The sequence below is a fragment of the Anoplopoma fimbria genome, chromosome 23 (assembly GCF_027596085.1).
Source record: "Anoplopoma fimbria isolate UVic2021 breed Golden Eagle Sablefish chromosome 23, Afim_UVic_2022, whole genome shotgun sequence".
NCBI classification, from domain to species: Eukaryota; Metazoa; Chordata; class Actinopteri; order Perciformes; family Anoplopomatidae; genus Anoplopoma; species Anoplopoma fimbria.
The window spans coordinates 10,072,929-10,095,665 of NC_072471.1; the positions used below are offsets into that span (position 1 = coordinate 10,072,929).

Below are 22,737 nucleotides of genomic sequence, written 5' to 3' on the forward strand. Positions count from 1 at the left end.
AAAAAATAAAAAAAAATAATACAACTTCAGCCCCCGGGCCCGTAAACCACCGTATAAACGCGCAATGGGACATTTTAACATCGCGTTTAAACGAAATAAAAAGCGGGCTCCCATGTCACATAAACGCACACAAACCACCGTGATATGTAGATTGGAACTTTACCGACCTCTAGTGGGCGTTAAACCCAACTACAGGAAACCCGCAACAACGACTGTGCGCTTTTACAACAACGTTTACGGTAATACAGCAGAATCACAGACACACGTGACGTCACACACCGAGGACCAATCGGCTTCCAGGACGAGCAGCCACAGATAACGGACCCTGGAAGTCTTCCCGTCTGCTGCTCGTTGACGGACGCGTCTGTCGGTTAATCACGAACAATTTTGAACATTATGAGCTGTGGTGTAACTAAGACATAAAGGGGGATGAACATGCACTGAATACACTGAAGTAAGTACGACGTTGTCTTGCATAAAACATCCAGCCGCTTAGCTTTAATGCTACTGAGCTACAAATGCTAGCTGTCATTATGACAATAGCTAACTATCGATGGTGGGAGGTGGCATGTTGTGGGTCGTGTTTAACTAGACCTCGTTGTAGCTGTAGCCTTATGCAGCTATTCATTGGGCTGTCATCATAATTCGTCATAATTATGAATGACTAATGGTTTCTGTTTGTCTCCTCTGACGTGTCTCCAGTCAGTGAGATGTCTCTGGCTCAGAGGGTCCTGTTGACCTGGGTCTTCACCCTGGTCTTCCTCATCATGCTGGTACTGAAACTGGACGGGAAGGTAAAGGTTTTATTTTTATTTTAATACATTCCTGTAAGTCTCCTCTTTGTTCACCCTATTTTATTAAATCACTTCTTCTAACACATTTTTACAGAATGGCTTTTATGTGATTTTATGTGTCGTTTTCATTTGGTTTTGGTATTTTATCTTATATTCGTTTACTATATTTGACCTATTTCACTTGGTTTTATTTATTTTGTTCGTATATTTGATTGTCATCATGATTGTTCTTAATGTTTCTTCTATCGCACTGTTTTGCTGCCTTGTCTGTCGAAGCACTTTGTAAACCTTGTTTTTAAAAGGTGCTATATAAATAAAGTTATTATTATTATTATTATTATTTATTGCTGTGTGATTAATCCCATTTTCCTCTCAGGATTCATATCCTTTCACCCAAGCAAGAAATGGACCCGTCCACACTGATACAAATGCTAAATAAACACCTTGATTATGTCATCGTCTCCCTCCAGGTGCAGTGGAACTGGTTCCTCATCTTCCTCCCCGTCTGGGTGTTTGATGGCATCCTCATCCTCATGCTCGCCATCAAGATGGCGGGCCGTTGCAAGCCCGGGTACGACCCACGCAACGGCTCCCCGGACCTGCGTCTGCGTGCCTGGTACCTGACGGCCATGCTGCTCAAGCTGGGCTTCTGCCTGACGCTGTGCGCCAAGCTGGAGAAGCTAGCGGATGTAAAGCTGACTTTCGTGTGCATACCACTGTGGACCATGTTACTGGGGGCACTGGTGGAGCTGGGGATGAATATCTTTCCTGATAGGAGAGAGGCCTAAGAAGGATGAATTATGACACGACCCGCCTGATTATGTTTCCAGAAAGGACTGAGAATCAAATCATCATTTCAGACATAAGTATTCGTCTTAAGAACAAGAGACTTTGTGTAAAAATGAAAAAAAAACACAGGGTGTTCAGACCTCGGGAGTCTGCTGTCTGTCCATTCATTTAAAATGTTCAAATTTTACTTTAAAATGGCAGTATTCTCTTTACAAAGAAAAACAAATGCCAAAAGGGGGATCAACTGTAAATGTATAAGACTACTGTGAATCCTACACTGGAAGAAACAATAACATCCTCCAATGTTTGCTTTTATTTTAAAGATGTTAAGTATTGTATTCCAGTGTTCATTTTGACTGTATATAAGCTGGCTCACCTGCTTTGTAAAGGTCACCACACAGGGAGGAACTGAAATTTTGACTCTACTTCCTTTATTTAAGTTGCATAACATTAACTTTCACTCTTGGTACCAAATCATGGAGTGGACATTTTGCTACATATGCGATAGATATAGTGTTTCGTATTGAAGCACAAACTTCTTTTCATTCCTGATCTGTGGAGATTAGTTGGGCCAAATATTATTTAACAAGTTATAAATTAACTTGAGAGGCGTTTGCGACAACAGCTTGGTTTTTAGCTGCAATCACATAAGGAAACTGTGTTATTTAAGAAATTGTTGAGGACATAATAGTATCTTGGAACAACTTGTGATTTTTCCACAGGCTGCCCTCCCTGCTCTGTACAATGTCTCTTTTGTACCATGTAAATCATCATGTGCCCCATGAAAATCACTAACCTCTTATTACTGTTAGTACACGGTCACTAGGAAAAATACCTTGACATGTATCACGATAACGACCGTGTTCCTACTGTATGTTGAGTTAAATTATTAGGGTTTAAACATGCATCAGAATACTTTTATCAGCAGGTTATAGTTTTGTCATCATTGTTTCATATTTCAACTTCATGGTACGGCTGACACTGTGCATGAGAGACATTTGTTTTGTGCCATTTGATTGTTTATTCGTATTTCAAATACATTCTTTGCATATTTTGCACTGTGTTGAAATGAAAAGGAATACGTGATTTGAGATCGAAAGTGTTTGATAATTAATGCACGTCTTGTAAAAAAAATAAATGGATTCTGTACATTGAACTGTGGGTCTTTGTCTCGAATAGTCATACAAATACACATTCAAGTATTTCCATAATCAGGGGGATCAAATCAGTTACAGACTATATTAAGTAAAGTATTGTGGTTTGGGGGGGAGGGAATCCTGCTGGGACGCGACCTGAGATGTACTGTGAAGCAACGGCAGAGCCAACAGCAGTGTTTGTGCATCTGGTTTGCACTTTTAGGGACAACTTTCTTTTTGTAGTGTTACAACTTTACAGAATTTTAGTTTTACCTCAATGCAATACACGTTCCCAGTTTGCTCTAGCCGTCCCAACGACGTCATCAACAGCAACAGGAAAAAGCACTGTGGCTAACTGAGTGTGCTTAATGTGCTACGGCTGGTTGTGCCTGTAATCATTACATGTGTTTGTTATCATGCTAGCTGCTATTGTTAATATACTTCAGTCTGCTGCACTCGTCCCACCAAATCTAGTACTATGCAGTGGTGAAGGCTACTAAGTGTATTTACTTATGTACTTTTTTTTTAATAATCTTGAGGCATTTGTTCTTTACTTGATTATTTCCACTTTATAGTTCCACTACATTTCAGAGTAAAATACGATCCTTTTTTGCAGATAAAGATTTAGGGTTTCATCTAAAAAAATGAAATGACCCAGTATTTCAGAAAATGAGCAAATATTAGAGTAAAGTAAAAGAAAACACTTAACAAACTTTATATAACTGCATATAGTAAAACCTGTTCCAAACTAGTAAAATGCTACCTACAGTACACATTGAAACATCAGTACTAATAATAAGCTACTCTATAATGTCAGGCACAGGAGACATTTTTATGCTTTTACTTTTGGTACTTATAGTATATTATTCTGTTAATACTATCATAATTTTACTTAGGTAGTCATTTTACTGCAGGACATACATCTTATACAGTATTTTATTTATTTTTGTTTCGGCACTTTTACTTGTGGAGGATCGTAATACTTCCTGTACTCAAGTGTTTTAGCGGTAGGAAATGTAGTTAAGTCACATTAATAAGCTTAACAGCTTAACTGTTGGTGCGTACTGTTTTTGGATAATAAATACGATGACACTGGGCTGTCATGGAGTGTTAACTCAAAAACTAGACAGTCTGTGTGTCCCAAGAATTTTCCAAGTTGTCCCTCCCAAACTATTTTTCTCTCTGCCCCAATTTCCGGCCTCACTCCCACTCCCACCCTGTAAAGGTCAGCGGAGCTCCACTGGCATTCCTGCTGTGTGAGAGAGTGCGTGAAAGGATGGAAAGAGAGGGAAAAGGGTCGTAGTTGACATGACACACACACACACACACACACACACACACACACACCAGCCTTGAATTATGGGGCTCCTGCGCTGTGGTGTGTTTTAAGCTGTCTGCTCAAATCTCGCCTGGTGAAACTGCTGAGCTCATTGCTGCAGACTGCAGTGAGTGGGTGGCTTGCATAACAGCGATACAGAGAGAGAAAACAAAGGCGGGTATACGTTAGACACAAGCGCAGATGTGTCTTTTAATTCAATTTAATATGCAATACTGCCTATTAAAAATGCATAGTGCTTTTATATTTTATTTATGTATATTGGAGCGCTCTATTTTAACTTGCACTAGTTTATGTCTCAGATCCTGATTGTGCTTTTACTTGTTTTTTGAATTTGCCTTTTTTTTTTTTTTTTTTTACACATTTTTAATGAGCATTGTAGGATGGAGCCTCAGATCAAAGATTTCCATTGCCAGTGAATGATTCACTGCAATTGTTCTGCATTTAGTAAAAAGGAACCAGATGCTTGAAACCCATAGCTGACATACAAATCAGGGACCTACTTGTAAAAACTACTGGTGGTCAAGTACTCCATCAAGTACCTTAAATACCCTCAGACATCCCGTTTCCCACATGCATAAAATGTTTGATTACATTTTATTTATTTATTCTTGGTGTATCTTCTTTGACCACCAGACCAGGAAGCCACAACATGTGCCATACATTGAACCATTTATTAGCTAGGCTCATATTTAAAGTAGAAACCACACTACAAGTTATTTTTCCTCTTTACAAAACATCGTATGTACACTCCAGTGCTGACAGTTAAAAATCACAGAAATAAAACAGAATTAAAAAAAACCTAAAAATCTTGAGATAAATAAACTCTGTGAAAACAACGCCAGCCCATGAAAACTTCTTTTGTTTTCAACCTTAATTTAGTCGCATTTGTACAAAAAATATAGAAGTTCATGTCAGGTTTTTTTTGTGTAACATCTGAAACCCAAAAGCATAAAAAAAGCTGCAGAGCGCTTTGCAACTGGCATCAAGTGCTTGGTATCACCTCGCTCTCCTCAAAGCCACAGAGGAGGAGTTCTGTCTCTGAAACGAAGTCCTAAGAGTCAAACTGACTAAGAGAGCTGAAGTTTTAGGTTTAATTTTCCATCATTCTCCATGCTGGCGGAGAAATTACTCATCAAAAACACAACCCTGCTTTTAGGACATCGTCTGTGCCACAAAGTTTGAATCATCCCAATTTACACCGCAGATATTTGGAGAGTTTTCAGCAGCTTTAGAGACCAATTTAAGGCTTTGCTCTCATTTTTCCAGAGAAAAACTTCAATCTTTGACTCCTAAGATTCCCATTTAAGGACAGAACTCCTTCTCTAAACGGCTCTGGACCATTTAGTAGTTCACAGTTAAGGACAGGCACTGGGGAAATGTTGTGGGCTACATTAGCAAGTGGGTTATACTCGATTGTTGATAGTAAAATGAAGACATCAATGACAAATAAAATAAAAATCAAGTTTTTAACATCAAAGTGAGACCGATTTGAATCTAAAATCAGACATTTACCACTTTGATAAATTCATAGTTGCCGCTAAAACAGAATTTCAATAATTTATTGTACTTTGTAAAAACACAAGAGGTCACTCCAGTCCCTGGGTAATAAATAAAACATCATAACAGACAGGACGCTCCACACTGGAGAGAAACTGGACTTCAGTTAAATAGATAAATAGTGCTTTGGGAATGAATTCTCCACAGTGTACCTTCTGTGTCTTGGAGCTTTTTGTCCATAAAGAATAAAAGCAATTGTATCATAGATGTCTGAGGCCTGAATGATTAACACAGGAGTCTTGGAAGAACCGGAAAGTTTCCTGTTGATCATCTGACATAATTAGTATCTCCAATAATATCAAGTGTATTTAAACAGCAGTGGATACATCCATTTTATTTTGTTACATCTGGGTAGTCTTGACTGCATCTGATTGATATTGCTCTGCTCATTCGGTTATTCTTATTCAAACTTTGTGAGGTCAAAAGTTAACCTTTTGCAAGCTCTTAAAGTAGCTGCATAGGTTCTAATATAATGCTGAAGATTGAAAATTTGACCCTGAACAGCAACCTTAAAGATTGTGGATTGTTTTTAGGAGACCAATATATTCGTGGATGTGTCCTGACTGTATTTACTTTTCCTGAGACTCTGAAGGCCGGTCTGTTTAACAGCCTTGGCTCGGTCAAATTTGTCCTTGGCTGAACAGCAAGTGCTCTGTTTCCAAAATTAGGAGACCCTGGTACACATCCAACAGACACTGGAAAACACAGCAGAATTACACTAAGAGCTCAACAGGTACAAGAGAATTGCAATACTTTCAAGGCGTAGTTTGAGATTTGGGGAAATATGCGTATATGCTTTTTCTCAGAGCGTCTGTGTGGTAAATATGAAACTACTGGCTGCTGGCTCAAGCATTGAATTGAAAGAGAGTGATATATCTCATAGTATGAGAAGAGTATAGTATTCTTTCTGGGCAATAAAACACTGGAAATCATTAGATAAATCCCATGATTCAATAGGACACTACTGGCTTTCTATCAATAGCTTTGAAATTAGAACAAAAATGGGGAAATGGATTTGTATCTATATTCAGCAGATTATTGCGGAGCATTATTGCTCAAAATACAATATCAGGGAAACATACTGCGATATACCGTATTGTTTGAGGTGAATCAATACAATATAGTAGCGGAAATGTAGTAATATTACATCAATACAATAGTGTGTTGTATAATATCACAATTTGACCCATCATTATTCCACGAACAGTCTTGGGCACAAAGTATATACTAGAAAAAAAGCCACGAAAATGGAAGCATTAGCTGCAAGTTTCACAAAAAAGGTCATCGTGACCTTTTTTTAATATAAATATCTGACACAAAAATTACTTTTTTTCCTTCCTACCTCTGATAACTCACTTTAAAAAACAGAACCAGACAGAAGTTTGGCAGACCAGGGAGCTCATTCAAACTTTGATCTTGAATATTATCTTCTTTAAAGTCAAACTGGTTCAGCCATACATGACTGAAAATTCAAAACTACCATTGAATGCAATCACTTCTCGATATTTCTGATCCACAAAGAGTTCAGTACAATCTAAAATCAGTCCAGTCAAGAAGTCTGAGGTGAAAAAAGTCCGACTTCATAAACTAAGACACACACAACGTCTTCCGCGTTATTGTCTTTTTACATCACAACCAAAATAAAACCTTTCTACATATACAGTCATTTAAAAACGGCATCATTATGTACAAAAACTTCTATAAAACCTGTTTCTGCTCCTCAGAAAGGGAAGGTTGAGGGGGAAGAGGAGGAGGAGGGGGAGGCGGCGAGGAGGAAGGAGGAGGAGGCGGGTGAGGGAAAGACTGAGGCTGGTATTGCGGTGGTAGCGGGTAAGGGCTGGGGGGTTGTGAGAGGTAAGGCTGAGGGGGAGGAAGTGGTGAGGGGAAAGGTGGGGATGCTGAGGGGGAAGAAGGAGTTGGCGTGCTGGGCGAACTGGTGATGGTGAGAGAGGTGGGGAGGGAGAGACTGGGAGCTGGTGAGGGGGGTTCGGTTGGTGGGGGCGGTGATCGGGGGGCTGGTAGTACGGCTGAGACTGAGCGCCGATGTTTGGTTGGTGCGGCGGATGCAGGTGAAGCTGGTTCATGTGAACTGAATGCGGCGGCGCTTTCTGGCTGTGATACAAGTTCAGGGGTTGGTGCTGTGTGGAGAGAGCGGGACCGGACAGCGGGTTATGGGGGAGGGCCGGAGGTCTGTGAGCGAGATGGGAGAAAGAGGGGGGCAGCATGTGAGGGAGGTGAGGAGGCAGGAGATGCCGGGGTGCGTATTGCTGCATGTAAACCCCTTGCCTCATGGCGTCATGCGGCGGGTGATGCATCTGCGGATCCACAGACGTCCTGGTGTCCGCCATGTGACTCCACCTCTCTTGGAGCGCTTGCGTCCGTAAGTCCGCCGCCGCTCGAGCTGCCGCGTGTGTCCGTGTGTCGCCGTGTGTTTGTACATCCACAGCTGGGGACCCGTGTGACGCTCGATAATCTGACTGCGTCCGCGCGTCTGAGGGGACGTCTGGGTTCGGGCAGAGCGAGTCTTTCGGACGGTCCGACTGAGAGGAGGAAGGTTGTCGAGAAGTCGAAGAGACGCCGGAGGGAGGGAGTGTAGAGAGATGCGAGTGCACTGAAGGCTTGGGATAAGTCGATGTAGCGGAGGTGGACACGGAGGAAGGTGGAGAAGAGGTCGAGGAGGGATTGGGAGCAGTTAAAGAGGAGCGCAGAGGAGTAACAGCTGAAGTCGACAAAGACGAGGACGACTTAGAGATGGGTGATTTAGGAGCTGAAGAGGAGGACTTTGCACTGGAAGACATCATCCTGCCGTCCGAATGATGGTGGTGGTGGTGGTGTTGATGGTGAAGGTGCTTTGATGACGCTGCTTTGGGTTTTGTGTCCTGATGATGAGGATGAGGGGCAGGAGCGAGAGATGAAGGTGATTTATTCTTGCAGAGAGGAGATGCTGGAAGTTCTGCTTTCACCTTTGCTGGAGGTGAATCCTGCCTTTTGGGTTTTGCTCCATCTTTTACCCTTTGGTTCTCCACCTCTTTGTCTCTAGCGCTGCAGGAGTTGGAGTCCACTGAGCGAGCGGGCGGAGGAAAGACAGCTGGGTGATGATCCTGTTCCTCCTTTTTGACAGCCGGGAACGTCCTGTTTTCTGCCACGTCAACCTCCTCCTTTATCCTCTCCTTCACTGCTTTCTCACTCTTCTTTTCTCTCCTCTCCTCCTCTTCCTCCACCGTTTTCCTCTTCTTCTCTTTCAACTGAATCTGCTCCTCCTCCTCCTCCTCCTCTTCCTTCACCACCTCCTCCTCCTGCTGCTGCTCTTCTCCCCCTCCATCGTGGTACTGTCTTAAGCGGACGTGCCATGCCAGGCTGCAGACAGACGACACCGTCTTGAACTGGTGGACCACGTTGCGAGGGATGAAGTAGATGTCGTTGTGGCACAGGCGGATGCGAGCGTAGTGGATGCCCTCGCGGCGCATCTGGTTCAGTTTGGCGTCATCCACCCACTGCACACACTGTAAAGAGAGAGGGGGTTAGAGAGGGGGGGGTTTAGAGAGAGGAAATGGGGACGTACGCTCCAAATCCAAGCCTCTATCACTGACATGTATTTTAAAAAATGACTATCAGTAGAATAATATAAAGGTTTCTTATTTTTTATTATTCTGTATGACCTTTGATTAGTACAGTAAACACATATTGAGACCAGATAAGTGTTTTGTTGTTAAAAAAGAAATCCTGAATCCTTGTAAATTGAATTATATTAAATTCGTCTTTTCTGCGATCCATAAAAGTTCTCTCATTAACTGCAGTTCAACTTTGCTCCACCATGTGGCAGCAGACACATTCATTTAGCTTTGTAGCTCACCCAGTTTTATACAGAAAGTGTTTAATTAAGACAACACTGAGGAATAACTGTGTGATTTGGGACATTAAGACTACTTCACTTGGGGAATCTAATGTAGTAGCAGTGCAATGCCTTCCATATGTGTGTAATGTAAAAACCTGAGACAGCGGAGGTTCGTAAAGGTCCAACTGCAGCCTCTGAACTACATGAGGGAAATCACCAGCATGGAAACACACGACGTCTTTGGTTACACGAGGAAGCTCCGAGCTGAAAACATGGGAGGGAGGGAGGGAGGGCAGAGTAAGAAGGATTACGTCATGTGTCTTGGAGAGTAAGCTGTTTTAATACTAACTGAGCATGTGTTGCTTCAAAACAAACAGCCATCACTACCTGTAGCCAACAGTGTGATCGTATGTAACTCCACCGCCTACCTTCCTCCGGCCCGTACAGCCTTCAGCACCCCGACTGCTGCTGTGGTCTGTCGCTCAAAACCCTGACCGATGTGATCTGCGTGGGCCCGAGTCCGATCCTCAAACAGCATCTCTCTGGGCTCGCTGGTCCTGGGCAGCGACTGCAGCAGGTTCTTCACCTCGTTGGTGGAGCTACGACAGGACAAAAATAAACATTCTTGACTAAAAACAAGAAAAAAATACAACAAGAGTTCAACAAGAGATTTCCCCCGTCTCTCTTTCCCCGCCGTCTACATAAAGAACAAATATGACTAAAGGTGAGTGGGCAGCTTTGTTTATTTCTGTGTTTCCTGTCTGCTGAGCAAAATAAAAGCACCAGACTGGCTTTATCTGCTGGTATTGTTGTCATCTTTGTCGATCCAGACGCCACAGTGTGACTAAGGAGCAGAGAGGATGTTTGATAGTATGAAGGTCTGCATTAATATGGATACATTAAAACACCCCTGCTGTGTGTTCAGGTAGTGTTGGAGCACTTTCAGTAGGGCATCAACTAATAAATATCGTTATTATCAATTAATCTGCTTTTCTTAACTCAATTAATTGGTTGGTCCCTGTAGTGTCAGTAAATAGAAAAAAACAGAAGAAAAACATGGTCACATATCCCAAGGCCCAATTTGACATTTTTTTGTCAGATTAACACCCCCAATTCGCAAAAAAAATCACTTTAATATAATAAAAAACTATGGAGTTGCAAAACAAAACAAAACAAAAAAATCTATAATATTCACAATTTCTCAATTATTTTTACTTTATAATTAACATAACATTTATCCGATATCAAAATAATTGCAGATAACGTTTTTTGCCGATCAACTAATTGATCAAGTGTGACTACATTATACCCAGGGCTAAAACTATTAGTTGACAATTTTGATAATCGATAAATAACAAAAATACATTTGTGTTTGATATATTTAAAGTAATTAAGCTTTATAGTCTGCAGTAATAACATTTATAACTGAGCTTTTTCTAGCTACAGACCAATATCTTTTTCCTTCGATGCAAAAATGACTTTCCTGGTATTGTTTTTATGGTATCTATTCAAATTGGTAAATTGGTAATAAACACTGGTAACAGGGAAAGGAGAATAAAAAAACCTGGAAATCAGTAATTTCCCCTGCGTGCTTTGTGTAAATGAATAAATTGGATTTTAAATAATGGAAAGTAAAGTCCTCGAACACGATCAGGCGCTTCGCTTCATGCATACAGACCGAGCAAGCTGAGAATGGAAGCATAAAAAATGAGCTGTGTTGCCAAACAATAGAAGTACTGCAGTCAGCTCACTACTGGATCAGTGACTCACACTGGAGCCGCAGTCAGATTCAAACAAGAGTGTAAACACACACACACACGCACACGCACGCACGCACACAGTGTGAGATTCCTTCGAGAGTGTAACACAAACAGAACAGCAGCGAGACTTCTTGTGCTGAACACTTAATTGTGCATTCATTCATTCATTCAGAGATAAGAGCAGAGAGGCAGGAGTTGGTGGGAGAGGAAGAAGAGAGTAAGAGGGGATGAAACACACACACACACACACACACACACACACACACACACACACACAGACACACACAGACACACAGGACTCAGTGTGTCTGAGCTGACTGCAGGCTGACAGTAATGAATGTAAAACCAGGAAAGCTGGTAAGTGAAACAGTGAAAAGAGGAGACAGTAAAGGGAGTGCTGAACGTGCACATCTAGAGCGATATTTAAAGTATCCCCCTCCTCTATATGTGGTCCTGTTGTTCTGCCACAATATATGTCAGTATTACAAGAAGAGGCTCTGCACCAAGTCATCACGACAAAATTCCTGTGCATTTACAGGCTGATGGAAAAGATGATGGAGGGATAAAGAAGGAGAGAAAGGTGGGGAGTGGAGGGATGAGGCAGTAAAAAGGAGTGTTAAGAGGAGGGAGAAAGGGGAAAAGGTGCTCCGACAACAAACACTGTTAAAGTGCATGTTAAAGCTGCAGCACACATTCCTGGAAAGGTTGTACATGACATTTGCCTTTCACACACGGCGCTATTGCACATGTGACATCACATCAGACCACATGACCACATGACAATAATGACAATAATAACCTGTGCAATACACTACAATAATAACCTGTGCAATACACTACACCGTGCAATAATAGTTAAGAAAGTTAAAAATAGTTAAAATAGTTGTTGTTTTTTTTTCTCTGTCTGTAAATATAATATTTCAGTTATTGTTGTTTTTTTCTACTGTTTTTTTATTGCTTATTTATAATACTTGTTTTATTTTATTTTTATTTTTATTTCTTTATTTTTTATTCTTAGCTTGTCTTCTACTATGTCTCTTGTGTGCACTTTACTCTACGCTGTTGTAAGTCTGCAAATTTCCCCGCTGCGGGACTAATAAAGGATTATCTTATCTTATCTTATCTTATCTTATCTTATCACTGTATAGGTTGCATACTAGATTATGATTGGCAGGTGAATGTGAAAACAGCTTCCCATTGTAAAAGTCTGCACATACAGGGCTGGACAGTTACAGTTGCCAGATAGCCAGCAAACAGCAAAAATGTGAACGCCAAAATAAATGCATTTTAATACTTGTTGCACTAGTGATATTTAAAGATTGCTGTCACAATCAGTATCACACCACCCTGCAAGTGCATTGGTCCATTTGCTCGCTTGTGCACAAGTATCTGTTTTAGAGACAATTTTGTATACAAAGAATTGAGGGTGGACACGTGAACTGATAACACTTAAGATTCAAATTCTGTAAAGTAAAATTCTGTAAAGTATCAGATAAAAAAAACGAACACGAATATTTTGTATTTTGTTCGGTTACTGCAATAAAGCTTTTATTCTTTTAAGTCACATTTTAATTATTATGCTGAAATTAACTGCATAATATCTTAATAACTCAAAATATATGGTGCCTAAAAAAAACAAAAACATTTCCCGTTTCGGCAACCAAAATCTGATTCCACCTCTCTATTTCATATATTCTCTCACATTATATGAAATAGAGAGAATCAGCAAATGTTCATGAGGTAAAAGCTGGAACCAGAAAATGTTTGGAGTTTTTTCTTAAAAAAAATACTTTAAAAGTTATGAATTGATTATCAAAACAGCTGTCGATAAATCCTATGTCGCCTTATTAATTGATTAATAGACTAATCATTCCAACTCTACTGTAGACTGATCAGGCCGTGGTTTGACATCACAATGGACTCAGTTTGTCTGTCATTCGTCATGCAGCGTGTATCTGGACAGGAGCAGCATGCTCTGCGTCAGTCCGGCTTCTGTCCTGTTTGCAACTGATGCTTGCCAAGGTTGCTGCTGTTGCTATGCAATTACTGTAAATCTCTGGAAGCATGGTGCTCTGTCACTACAAGCTGAAATATATTTGGTTTTAGTCCATCCGCTGACCACCGTGATAATGTTGAATTCTCAGACGGAGAGTCTCAGAGCCGTAAGAAATGCACAACAGCTCGACCTTTTCACTGAAACCACCAAGATAGAGAAAGATGTTCCCCGTACACACAACACACGGTCAGACTGCAGACAAGGTCTCGCGGCAAATAACAACACTTCCTCTTTTCCAATACTTCTTCACACACACAGACATAAACAAAACACTTGCACTGCTCTGACACATTCAGTACACAGTGTGTGCTTTCTTTAAACACACTTTCAGAGATGCTGAAAATCAAACAGCATAGTAACTCTACAATAAATCAACTTAAAAGAAGGAAACAGAGGTCAGGAGGAGGAAACAGAAGATGGATGGTAAGAAAAATAGAGAACGACAGAAAGGTATTTAGAGGGAGAGAGATCTAAGAGCCAATAGGGGGAACTTATGAGAAAAGTGCACCTTGATTTGAAGACGTCATTTTGTTTTCTTTATGTCATGGGGATTTATAATCGAGTGATTGGATGAGAAAAGACAGAGAAGAAAGAAGAGAAAAATATGGTTTAACCACCTCTCTCTATGCATCCATCTGTGTCTCTATAGAAACAGATTATTTCAACCCTTGCTGTTACACAAGTGTTTCTGACAGCACACGCACACAAAAAGACATAATGACGCACACACACTCTTTCTTTGAAGCCATCCCTGTCAAACACTGTGCACCAACCGATGTCTTGTTAATGCAACAAAATGTATGCATTTACAGTCTGGATTCAGGTGTAGACTACTGATACAGTGACTGTACTTTCTTTATAAACTTCCCCTTTTATTTGCACAGAAACGTTTGACTGAATAAAGCTTTCATGGATGAATTTATAGACAAAACAGTTATTTAACTATATAAATTTTCTAAAGCCGAGGCTGACACTATATAGAAACTGGAATTGGTGAATGGTTGGTATTCTTGCGCTAAAATCTGAAATTATATATTTAAACAAATCCCCAAATATTGCTATTAATGTGACTACCACTCAGCAGAGACAAGAGGGAAATAACTGCTACATGGGGGGAATGTGTGCGGTGTGTGTTGTTCCGCGCTTGGCCGGCAGCCACGTTTGGTAGCGTCTGATGTCGACTCTATTAACACAACGATGATCTCATCTGAGCAGTGAGCCATATACCGCTCACATCTCACACACACACACACACGCACACACACACGCACACACGCACGCACACGCACACACGCACACGCTCACAGAAATCCCGTGTTAGTGTGCGTGTGTGAGACCGAGCTTATGTGTGAGCGACAATGACACTGTGACAGACGCAAACAGAGAGGGTGTAATTGTCTCATCCCGGGCTGCTCGGCTACAACAAAGCTTCACGCTGCTACCACGGCTGCTGCTGCTTCAAATGTGTGTGTGTGTGTGTGCTTTGTTACTGTTTTTTTCCCCATAATCAGGCCTCATGGGCCGTGCGGAGAGTAGAGATGCAAGCTGGCTCAATGGAGTTACACACAGGAACACCGGAGACTTGTAGCCAGTACAAACATTCATAGAGACCAAAATCCCTGCTAATGCTGCACCATTGCAGAGCTTAAGGAGGATCAAAAATATTGGCTGGTTTCGTTTGTGTGTGCTTACTATGAAACGTTGAACAGTAGTGTAGTGTACTCACCGTTTTCTTTTGAAAGGTGACTTTGGTATATCAGCTACAGGTATCATCTGTTCTCCCGGTCTGACCCACATTATAGGACCGTCGTCACTCTCTGCGGGACTCATCAGACTCAGACTGGAGAAGGTTCCCCACGGAAGAGTCCGCTGCAGCCAGACAGAAGAAGAAGAGAGAGGGGGGGGGACATAAATCAAAGCAGTTAGTACATCCCTCGCTTTTTTCCCCAGTTAACCAAGTCAAGTATTCTATTTATTCCCGAGACTACCAAATAAGAAATCTCATGCGTGGGAAAATTGCACCCTCTGGCAAAACACACAGAGATGCTTCAGAGGGTGCTGAATCAGAGCCAAAGCCCCTCGACGGATAGAGAGTGCCAGAGTTTGTGAGACTTTTGATATTCAGTATACAACGCCGCTCCTCCACATTGCATGCAGGAGATCTGAAGTGTCAACACAGAATGACAAGCAGAGGAAAAGCTTGTCACTCCACCATTTCAAGGACATCAGACAACACGGTATTTTGGTGGTCTGTTCCTGCACACAGCCATTTTTTTTTTTTTTTTTTTTTTTTTTTTTTTTTTTTTTTTTTTTTTTTTACAAGAGAGCCAACTTCCTGAACTGAGAGCTGGAAGCTGCATCAAATCACCGACACACCTGACAACTCAACGTCTCTTCTTTGACAGCCATCACTTACAATATCGGGTTTATGCCTCAGTCATTTGTCTATTCCGTTCCCATCCACCCGTTTTGTAGCTTTGTAGAATTACTGCTATTCATCCTGTCCTGACTCACCTTCAGGAAGGGCGACTCCTCCAGCATGCCAAGGAATTCTGGGAAATAATCCCCGACCTCCTCGTCCACGGCGCCAACCAGGCTGATCTGTCTCATTGCCCCGGCTCTGTATGTTCCATTACTGTACGTTTTCTTCACCTGCAGCGACAACAAGAGCAACACAGCGTTAGGCGATGATATCGTAATGTTACTTTAACACCACAGCAGGAAAACCAGATTGATTACCCTGCTCTGTTTTTAAATACAAATTTAAGAGAGGCGAATCTGGGGATGTTTAATAGTTTTTAGTCTTAACCCAAGAAATTTACCTCGATTATTACCTATTATGGAGCTGCTTTGGAGTTTTAATGCCTCCATTGCTATGAGAGGGCTAACATGTCTGATTTCTTTGCCCTCCTGTGGTCCCCAATTCCTCCACGACATCCTGAATGTAATCAGACATGTTTGATATTTTTGCCATTGGTCCACCAGGGCAGCGGTTCCCAACCTTTTTGGCTTGTGACCCCTTAAACCAAAGCATTGTCTGCTTGCAACCCCTCTTCACAGACTGCACTTATAAACCAGAGATGTTCAGAATATTTACACCTCATTTAATTTTATTTTTTATAATAAGAAGAAAGAAACTACATAATTTTGATCTAGCAACCCCTCAGCAAGACTCCCGGAAAGGCTCGATGCACAGATTGGCAGGTTTGGAACCCTTGTTCTACGAGGCCTCGTATGAGATATACTCTGAAAAAAATTACATTTAATGGGAGGCTATTTTAATAATTTTTTTTATTCTCTATCTATATGATAGCATCAATGAGCGATATCAATAGACCAACAGGCTGCAGGGCAAATTTGAAATGTTTACACAATTCAAATGCATTTAGTATTGTTTGACTGCAATAAAATCCAGAGGAACAGAAAACCAGACACTGACATGGAAGCTGAAAATCATTACTGGGTGTCAAAACAGAAATAGTGTGTGTGCGTGTGGGCGGTTTCACTTGACGTTTCTGCTCCACTGGCATGACTCAACAGACTGTTTGCTGCTCTTCACTTGGCTGACAGAGCATAGTGTGTACGTGTATATGTATATGTGTGTGTGTGTGTGTGTGTGTGTCTCCCCCATACCCTTGGCCCTGAGCAATGTCTTTGTGTGTGTGCAGTACGTGCAGCATGTGGCCTGCATGCTGTACTCTTGGCTGATCAGTGTGTGTTTGTGTGTCTGTGTGTGGACGTTGGCCAGATCCTTGGCTGCACGCCTCTTGTGAGTCACCACTTGAAAACAAGGCAGAGAAAAAATAGAGAGAGAGGGTAAGAGAGGCAGACCAGAGGGAGGAGAGTGTGAGGATACACTGGAGAGAAAGAAAAAGAGGGACAGATGGAGAGAGAAGTGGTGAGAGGAAGAGAGAGAGAGAGAGAAAGTTTAGGAAGACAAGCTGTTAAAGAGACAGAGAAGACAGGAAGCGATAAAAACACAGAGGGGAGGATGGAAATAACTCAAAGGGGAGCATCGAGGGAAGAGGGTAAGCAGGTGAAAATGAAGATAATGTTTTTTGGAATATAAAAGACAGAGCAAGGAAAGGAAGAAAAAGAGTTGAAGGAGACAAAAAAGTAGGAGACATCAGATAAGAGAAAGTAAAAAAAAAAAGCAAAGAGGTAAAGAGACAAGAAGGAGGGAGGGAGTGTGAAAAAGGAGGGATAAGAGAAGAGGGCAGGTTAGACAGGATGGGAGGAGGGAGGGAAAAAATGAAGATGGAAACAATGATTTGGAAAAAGAGTAAAGGGGAAGGTGCTCTGCAGCTCCCAGGAGAGTCCTTGAGAAAGACACTAAATCCCAAAACAGCTGCTCAGAGGCAAATCGTGCCAGACTGCAGCTTATGGCGCGTGTGTGTGTGTGTGTGTGTGTGTGTGTGTGTGTGTGTGTGTGTGTGTGTGTGTGTGTGTGTGTGTGTGTGTGTGTGTGTGTGTGTGTGTGCGTGCGTGCGTTGCAGCCATTTCCCCTTTTTGATAAGGGATTGTTGTTGGTCCAGTAACTTGGTTATTTATAAAGGCTGGATAATTAGTAGAGAATGGACACAACAACTTGATGACAGATCACAGTAATGTTTAGCAAAAATTAAAGTACTGCAACTGTGGTGTTGGCTATAAACCGACAAAAACTGAATTTTAAGGTTGATATTAACTCGACATCTTTTTTCTATTTTTATTATACACATAATGTAAACAAACAATACTGATCCCCTAAAATTGTTTCTTTTCTTTTGAATTATGACCAAGATACTAAACAAGACCTTTTACTGGGAAAAAAAATAATCTCGTTATCTGCCCTCCCTGGTGGAAAAACAATGTAATGGAAATAATGGCATTTGCAATTGTTTTGATACATCTATATGTAAATAGTGGCCAATGTATCTCTCACTTATCTCTCTATATATTCATTGCACAGCTCTTGGTGAGACAAAGCATGATACAATGTACCTGTATTTATACTTGGTGGGGGCACCTCTTAATAATACTTTCATTACATTTTACAATTTATTTATTAACTGTTTAGTGCAAAAATATCACAAAATACTTCAAAATGCCTGATGCTTTTTCCCCAGAGCCCAAAGTGACATCTTTTTTTTGTTCAAATGGCAGTCTAAACAGCAAGATATTTAATTGAAAGTTATATAAAACAGAGAAAAGCCGCAAATCCGCACATCTTACAAGCTGGAACCAGCAAATGTTGAACATTTGTGTTTCATAAAAGATTCCAAAGTGTCAATTCATCACCTGCTGATCAACTTAACCAATTACTCGACTGATTTGCTTCAGCTTTAATATGAAGAATATTGTGTTATTAGTGCATGAAGCAACCTCTCCACACTGCAGGTGTCAGACAAACTCTAGAGCTGGTCTCCTTAAATGTCAGCATGTTGTCTTGTCAGCAGTAATGAGTTTTTTATTATAAAAATAAATTTAAAAAAAAGCTCCTGCATGTTCACTTGCAAATTGGTCTACTTACATGTATCAAATAAATGCCTATTGGTGTTCATCTAATCTATGATAAGTTAGCGAAATAAACAAGTTCATCATGCACAGACAGGCAGAGCCATGTGGTGCGTTTGTCCACTTCATTTCACTGCATCTGTGGCCCGACACCGTGTAATATCCTCCTAAGATGATGATGACTAAAGGCTGGAAATACTCCCTCTCCACATGCGTAAACACATCCCTACTTTAAATAGTCTCACTGAGTCAATGACCTACATACTGAGAGGGAAATGTGTTTGTGTGCACACATGGATTCAAATGTTTTCATGCTTATAAGCATTCATGTTTTTCAGCCAGTGTGTGTGTGTGTGTGTGTGTGTGTGTGTGTGTGTGTGTGTGTGTGTGTGTGTGTGTGTGTGTGTGTAGTCGTCTTCCTGCATACTTATAAGTGTGTGTGCGCTTATGTTTGCATATCTTCCCTTCCTGTGTACCAATGGGTGTGTGTTTACATGATGCATTATTAAACAGCAGAATAACCCCCACGTTGTTAGCAAAGGGAACAGTCTCTCACTATCACAGGAGAGGTATTAAATAAATTGATACAGTTAACAGTCAGTGATTCACTTGCATTATCCAACACACGCACACACACACACACACACGGATTGTACATAATAAGTGAAGGCAAACAAAAGGAAACAGGAAATGTGACAGACTTCCTCTGAGATGTACTGTTCAAGACACACCAGTACTTCCTTGCCTCAGTGTACGTGCATGCAAACACACTCAATGGGTAGATGTGTGAAAACGAATGATCAAAATCACGAGGTTTCTTTTACTGTTGAACTTGACAATGAGCTTTGTTTAAAATGGCCGATACTGCTGCACGAATGTAAGAGACGTTGAACACATAATAACAAGTAGCAATAAAACAGTAAAAATCCTGTTCACAAAAAAATGATTAAAACAGACTATCTATTTATATCCATCTCAAATTTACTGCATCTCATTTAGCATTCAAGGTCCAGAAATTCACAAGATTAAAAAGCCGACATCATTACATATAATTTTCATTGCTGTCATCTCTCCCCTGCTGTTACTTTTATCTGGCTAAAGTCTCTGGTCTCTGTCAGCCTCTCCATCTCCTCCCCTGCTTTCCTTCCCTCATAACACTCACGTCCCCGGTGGGAAGTCTATTACATCAAGCCTCTCTCTGTCCTGGTCTCCTTTCCGTCTCTGGTGCAACCACTGCAACCACTTGTTTATTCTATAACAAGTTTCCCCTCCACCCGTCAACACATCCTTCTCTCTCTCTGGCTGAGTTCATGTCATGACATCATCTCACTGCTCCATCCGACCTCAATGTGACCCCTCTATGTCTGACTGTTTCTTACTCTCTTTCCCAAGCTCTGTGTCTCTCTTTCTAAGTCATTATGTCCACTCAGTCTCTAGAGCAGTCAGTTTATTACTGTGCCTGCATAGTAAACAAAGTTATCTGCTGATTGATGCCTTATACATAATTGCACAAACTTTTCTTACATAATCTCTTATGGCAAAAGCATGTGAATGTACAAACCCAATAATAAAACAATTAATGAATTAAAACAATGTAATGGTTCAATTGTCAAAGTCTTGGTTTATTTTGTAAACACTGTGTTGAGACAGTTTGGAGGCCGAGTGCAACAGTGCAGCTTGAGCACAATGTGAGCACATATTAATATAAAATAAAAATAAAACATAAACAACTGCAGGCTGTTCTGTTGCCTTCTCTTAATCTGATGTCGTTAAAAAATAATTACTCAGTGACTAAACCGGAAAGACCAAATTACCTCCCTGTTGAGGCACATCATGTATTGACTGTCGGGCTGTACTTGCCCTGAGAAAATAGAGTGCTGTAATCTTCTATAATCCTTAGCACCGCTGAAAAAGCCTTCAGTCAGGTACAGAATACAAAATACTCACACACAGCCTGAACGGCAGCAGAGCAACTCTGATACCTGCAGTCTGATTCTGAACACACCCGGCTCATTATCAAGCACAAGTCTTTGGGTGATTGTGTTTTATACTACAGCAGCCCACGAAAAACTTTACAGGAGAATGAATGCCCATATGCACATATGCACGCACACGCACACACACACCAAACACCAAAGAACGTTGAAAGCCGTTGCAATTTTCTAAATCCTTCCCTTCCTTTCCACACATACATATTAACAGAAAGCAGCTGTCCAGGCGTGTGCAACTGGAACGGAGAACCAAACAACAGAGCAGAAACATGAAGAGAAGAGGGATAAAAGAGAGAGGATGACAGACTGCTGCAGAGGGAGAGCTGAGAAGAAAGAAAGGTGAAGGAAAACTGTGTGAGAGAAATCATTAATCTGTCTGTGTGAGTATGTGAGTGTACCTGTGGTGTGTATATATATATATATCAGTGAGAATGCTCACATCTGTTAGTGTGTGTGTGTGTGTGTGTGTGTGTGTGTGTGTGTGTGTGTGTGTGTGTGTGTGTGTGTGTGTAGACTGTATGTCTACTTCCCAAGGTCACTGCTGAGAGCTGGGAGAAAAAAAAATTAACAAGACCAGTGGACAATGACGTTAGCTCTGCAAGGAACACTACTCTTAAAGGGACAGCTCAGGACACGGGTTTGCAGGGAAAACTCAATTTAGACAACGGACAATTTAGATGTGTAATTCATTCATTCATTATCTTGGTTTCATTAATGTAGTCACATGCAGAGAGTAAAAAAAACAAAACGTGTTTGTTGAAGCAGAGCTGGCCAAAACTGAAACAAACACACAGAATAACGTTATGAATATTTCATAAAGAGAAGGGGGGAAAAAAGCCAGAGGGATAGAGAACATAAATTGCTCTACCCCCTGTAGCACCACACAGACACACACAAACAGACACTAACTCGCAAACACACACACAGACACACACACACAGACAGACACACACACACACACACACACACACACACACACACACACACACACACACACACACACACACACACACACACACACAGACAGACACACACACACACGTAGCTGGTGTGGCCGTCCCTCACATTGAAAAAGAGCTGGCTGTATCTCAAAACGAAGCCACTCAGGAGGTTTGAGGCAACAAAAGGCTTTTCATTAGTGAACTATAGACGTGAGGCAGCTCTGAAAGAAGAGGTCTGGGCTGTGTCGCTTTGCTCAGAGGAGACAGTCAAGACACCACCAGCAGTACACACAGACACACATTTCTTGTTTTTCCAGTTGTCCTCAAAAGGGTGTGTAGTTTGCCGAGGAGTGGGAAAGGGTCTCCAATACTTTTGTGTTAGTTTTGACTTTACAACAGAGCAGTCAAGCATGCAGTCGTCTCTCAATTTAGAACATCATTTCTGGTTTTCACACTCTTTTTCTGTCACTTTCCAATTATGAAAATAAACTTTTTTATTTATTCATTTATTATGTCCTCTTTCTACTTCCTGTCTTGCTTTCACTCAAACATTGCGTTGTAAGATTAAACAGCGCTTAAGTTATAGCAGTCCCCACCTGTGCACCGCACACAACTCTGCCGTCATTGTAAACGTTGACATTTACTCTGAGAACTCAGACATCTGTATAAATGCCAAGCGCTGTTTAATGCGGGACAGATTGAGGCAGATGCACACACCAGATGGCCTCAGCAATACAACTTTTCATCTGCATACAGCAGTCATCCGGTGTTCTCCTTCAATCGATCTCGTTCCCTTCCCCAACATCCCTTCATCCTCTCCCTCGACTTGTACTTCCCTCCGTCTACGCATCTCTTATTCATCTCATCGGAGTTTTGCATCCTCTCTTTTGCCCTTCTTATAACGTTTCCATCAGCCTGCCTTCTTCATTAACAAACAAAAAAACAAGTGCTTTATAAATGCAGTACATGTGCCGTAAAATGATAAATGTTGGTGACATGCATTCCCTATTTCCTCTTTCTTGAACTTTGCTCGCATGCAAAAC

General features: G+C 41.3%; 2 protein-coding genes across 2 annotated transcripts in view; one reads left to right on the top strand and one right to left on the bottom strand.

The window, feature by feature from the left end:
• The first annotated feature begins 318 nt into the window (after positions 1 to 318).
• LOC129112654 (transmembrane protein 60-like) lies at positions 319 to 2,725 on the top strand. Its single transcript, XM_054624847.1, has 3 exons — positions 319 to 454; positions 703 to 794; positions 1,265 to 2,725. Exons 2-3 carry the CDS (start codon positions 711 to 713, stop codon positions 1,580 to 1,582), a joined length of 402 nt encoding a protein of 133 aa, XP_054480822.1. The 5' UTR covers positions 319 to 454; positions 703 to 710; the 3' UTR covers positions 1,583 to 2,725.
• Positions 2,726 to 4,712: 1,987 nt separating this feature from the next.
• The window catches only part of LOC129112659 (lysine-specific demethylase RSBN1L-like), a 29,532-nt gene continuing 11,507 nt past the window's right edge, over positions 4,713 to 22,737 (bottom strand). Inside the window, exons 5-9 of the mRNA XM_054624852.1 lie at positions 15,781 to 15,918; positions 14,993 to 15,135; positions 9,879 to 10,049; positions 9,606 to 9,714; positions 4,713 to 9,118 (exon numbers count right to left, since the gene is read on the bottom strand). Of these exons, the coding sequence (XP_054480827.1) occupies positions 7,298 to 9,118; positions 9,606 to 9,714; positions 9,879 to 10,049; positions 14,993 to 15,135; positions 15,781 to 15,918 (2,382 nt within the window). The 3' untranslated portion in view covers positions 4,713 to 7,297. The remainder of the gene's footprint in view (positions 9,119 to 9,605; positions 9,715 to 9,878; positions 10,050 to 14,992; positions 15,136 to 15,780; positions 15,919 to 22,737) is intronic.

Bases quoted from the DNA above. Each gene is read 5' to 3' on its own strand.
- LOC129112654 (XM_054624847.1), top strand. From the start codon at position 711: ATGTCTCTGGCTCAGAGGGTCCTGTTGACCTGGGTCTTCACCCTGGTC. The intron at 795-1,264 runs GTAAAGGTTTTA...GTCTCCCTCCAG, and splicing joins TACTGAAACTGGACGGGAAG to GTGCAGTGGAACTGGTTCCT.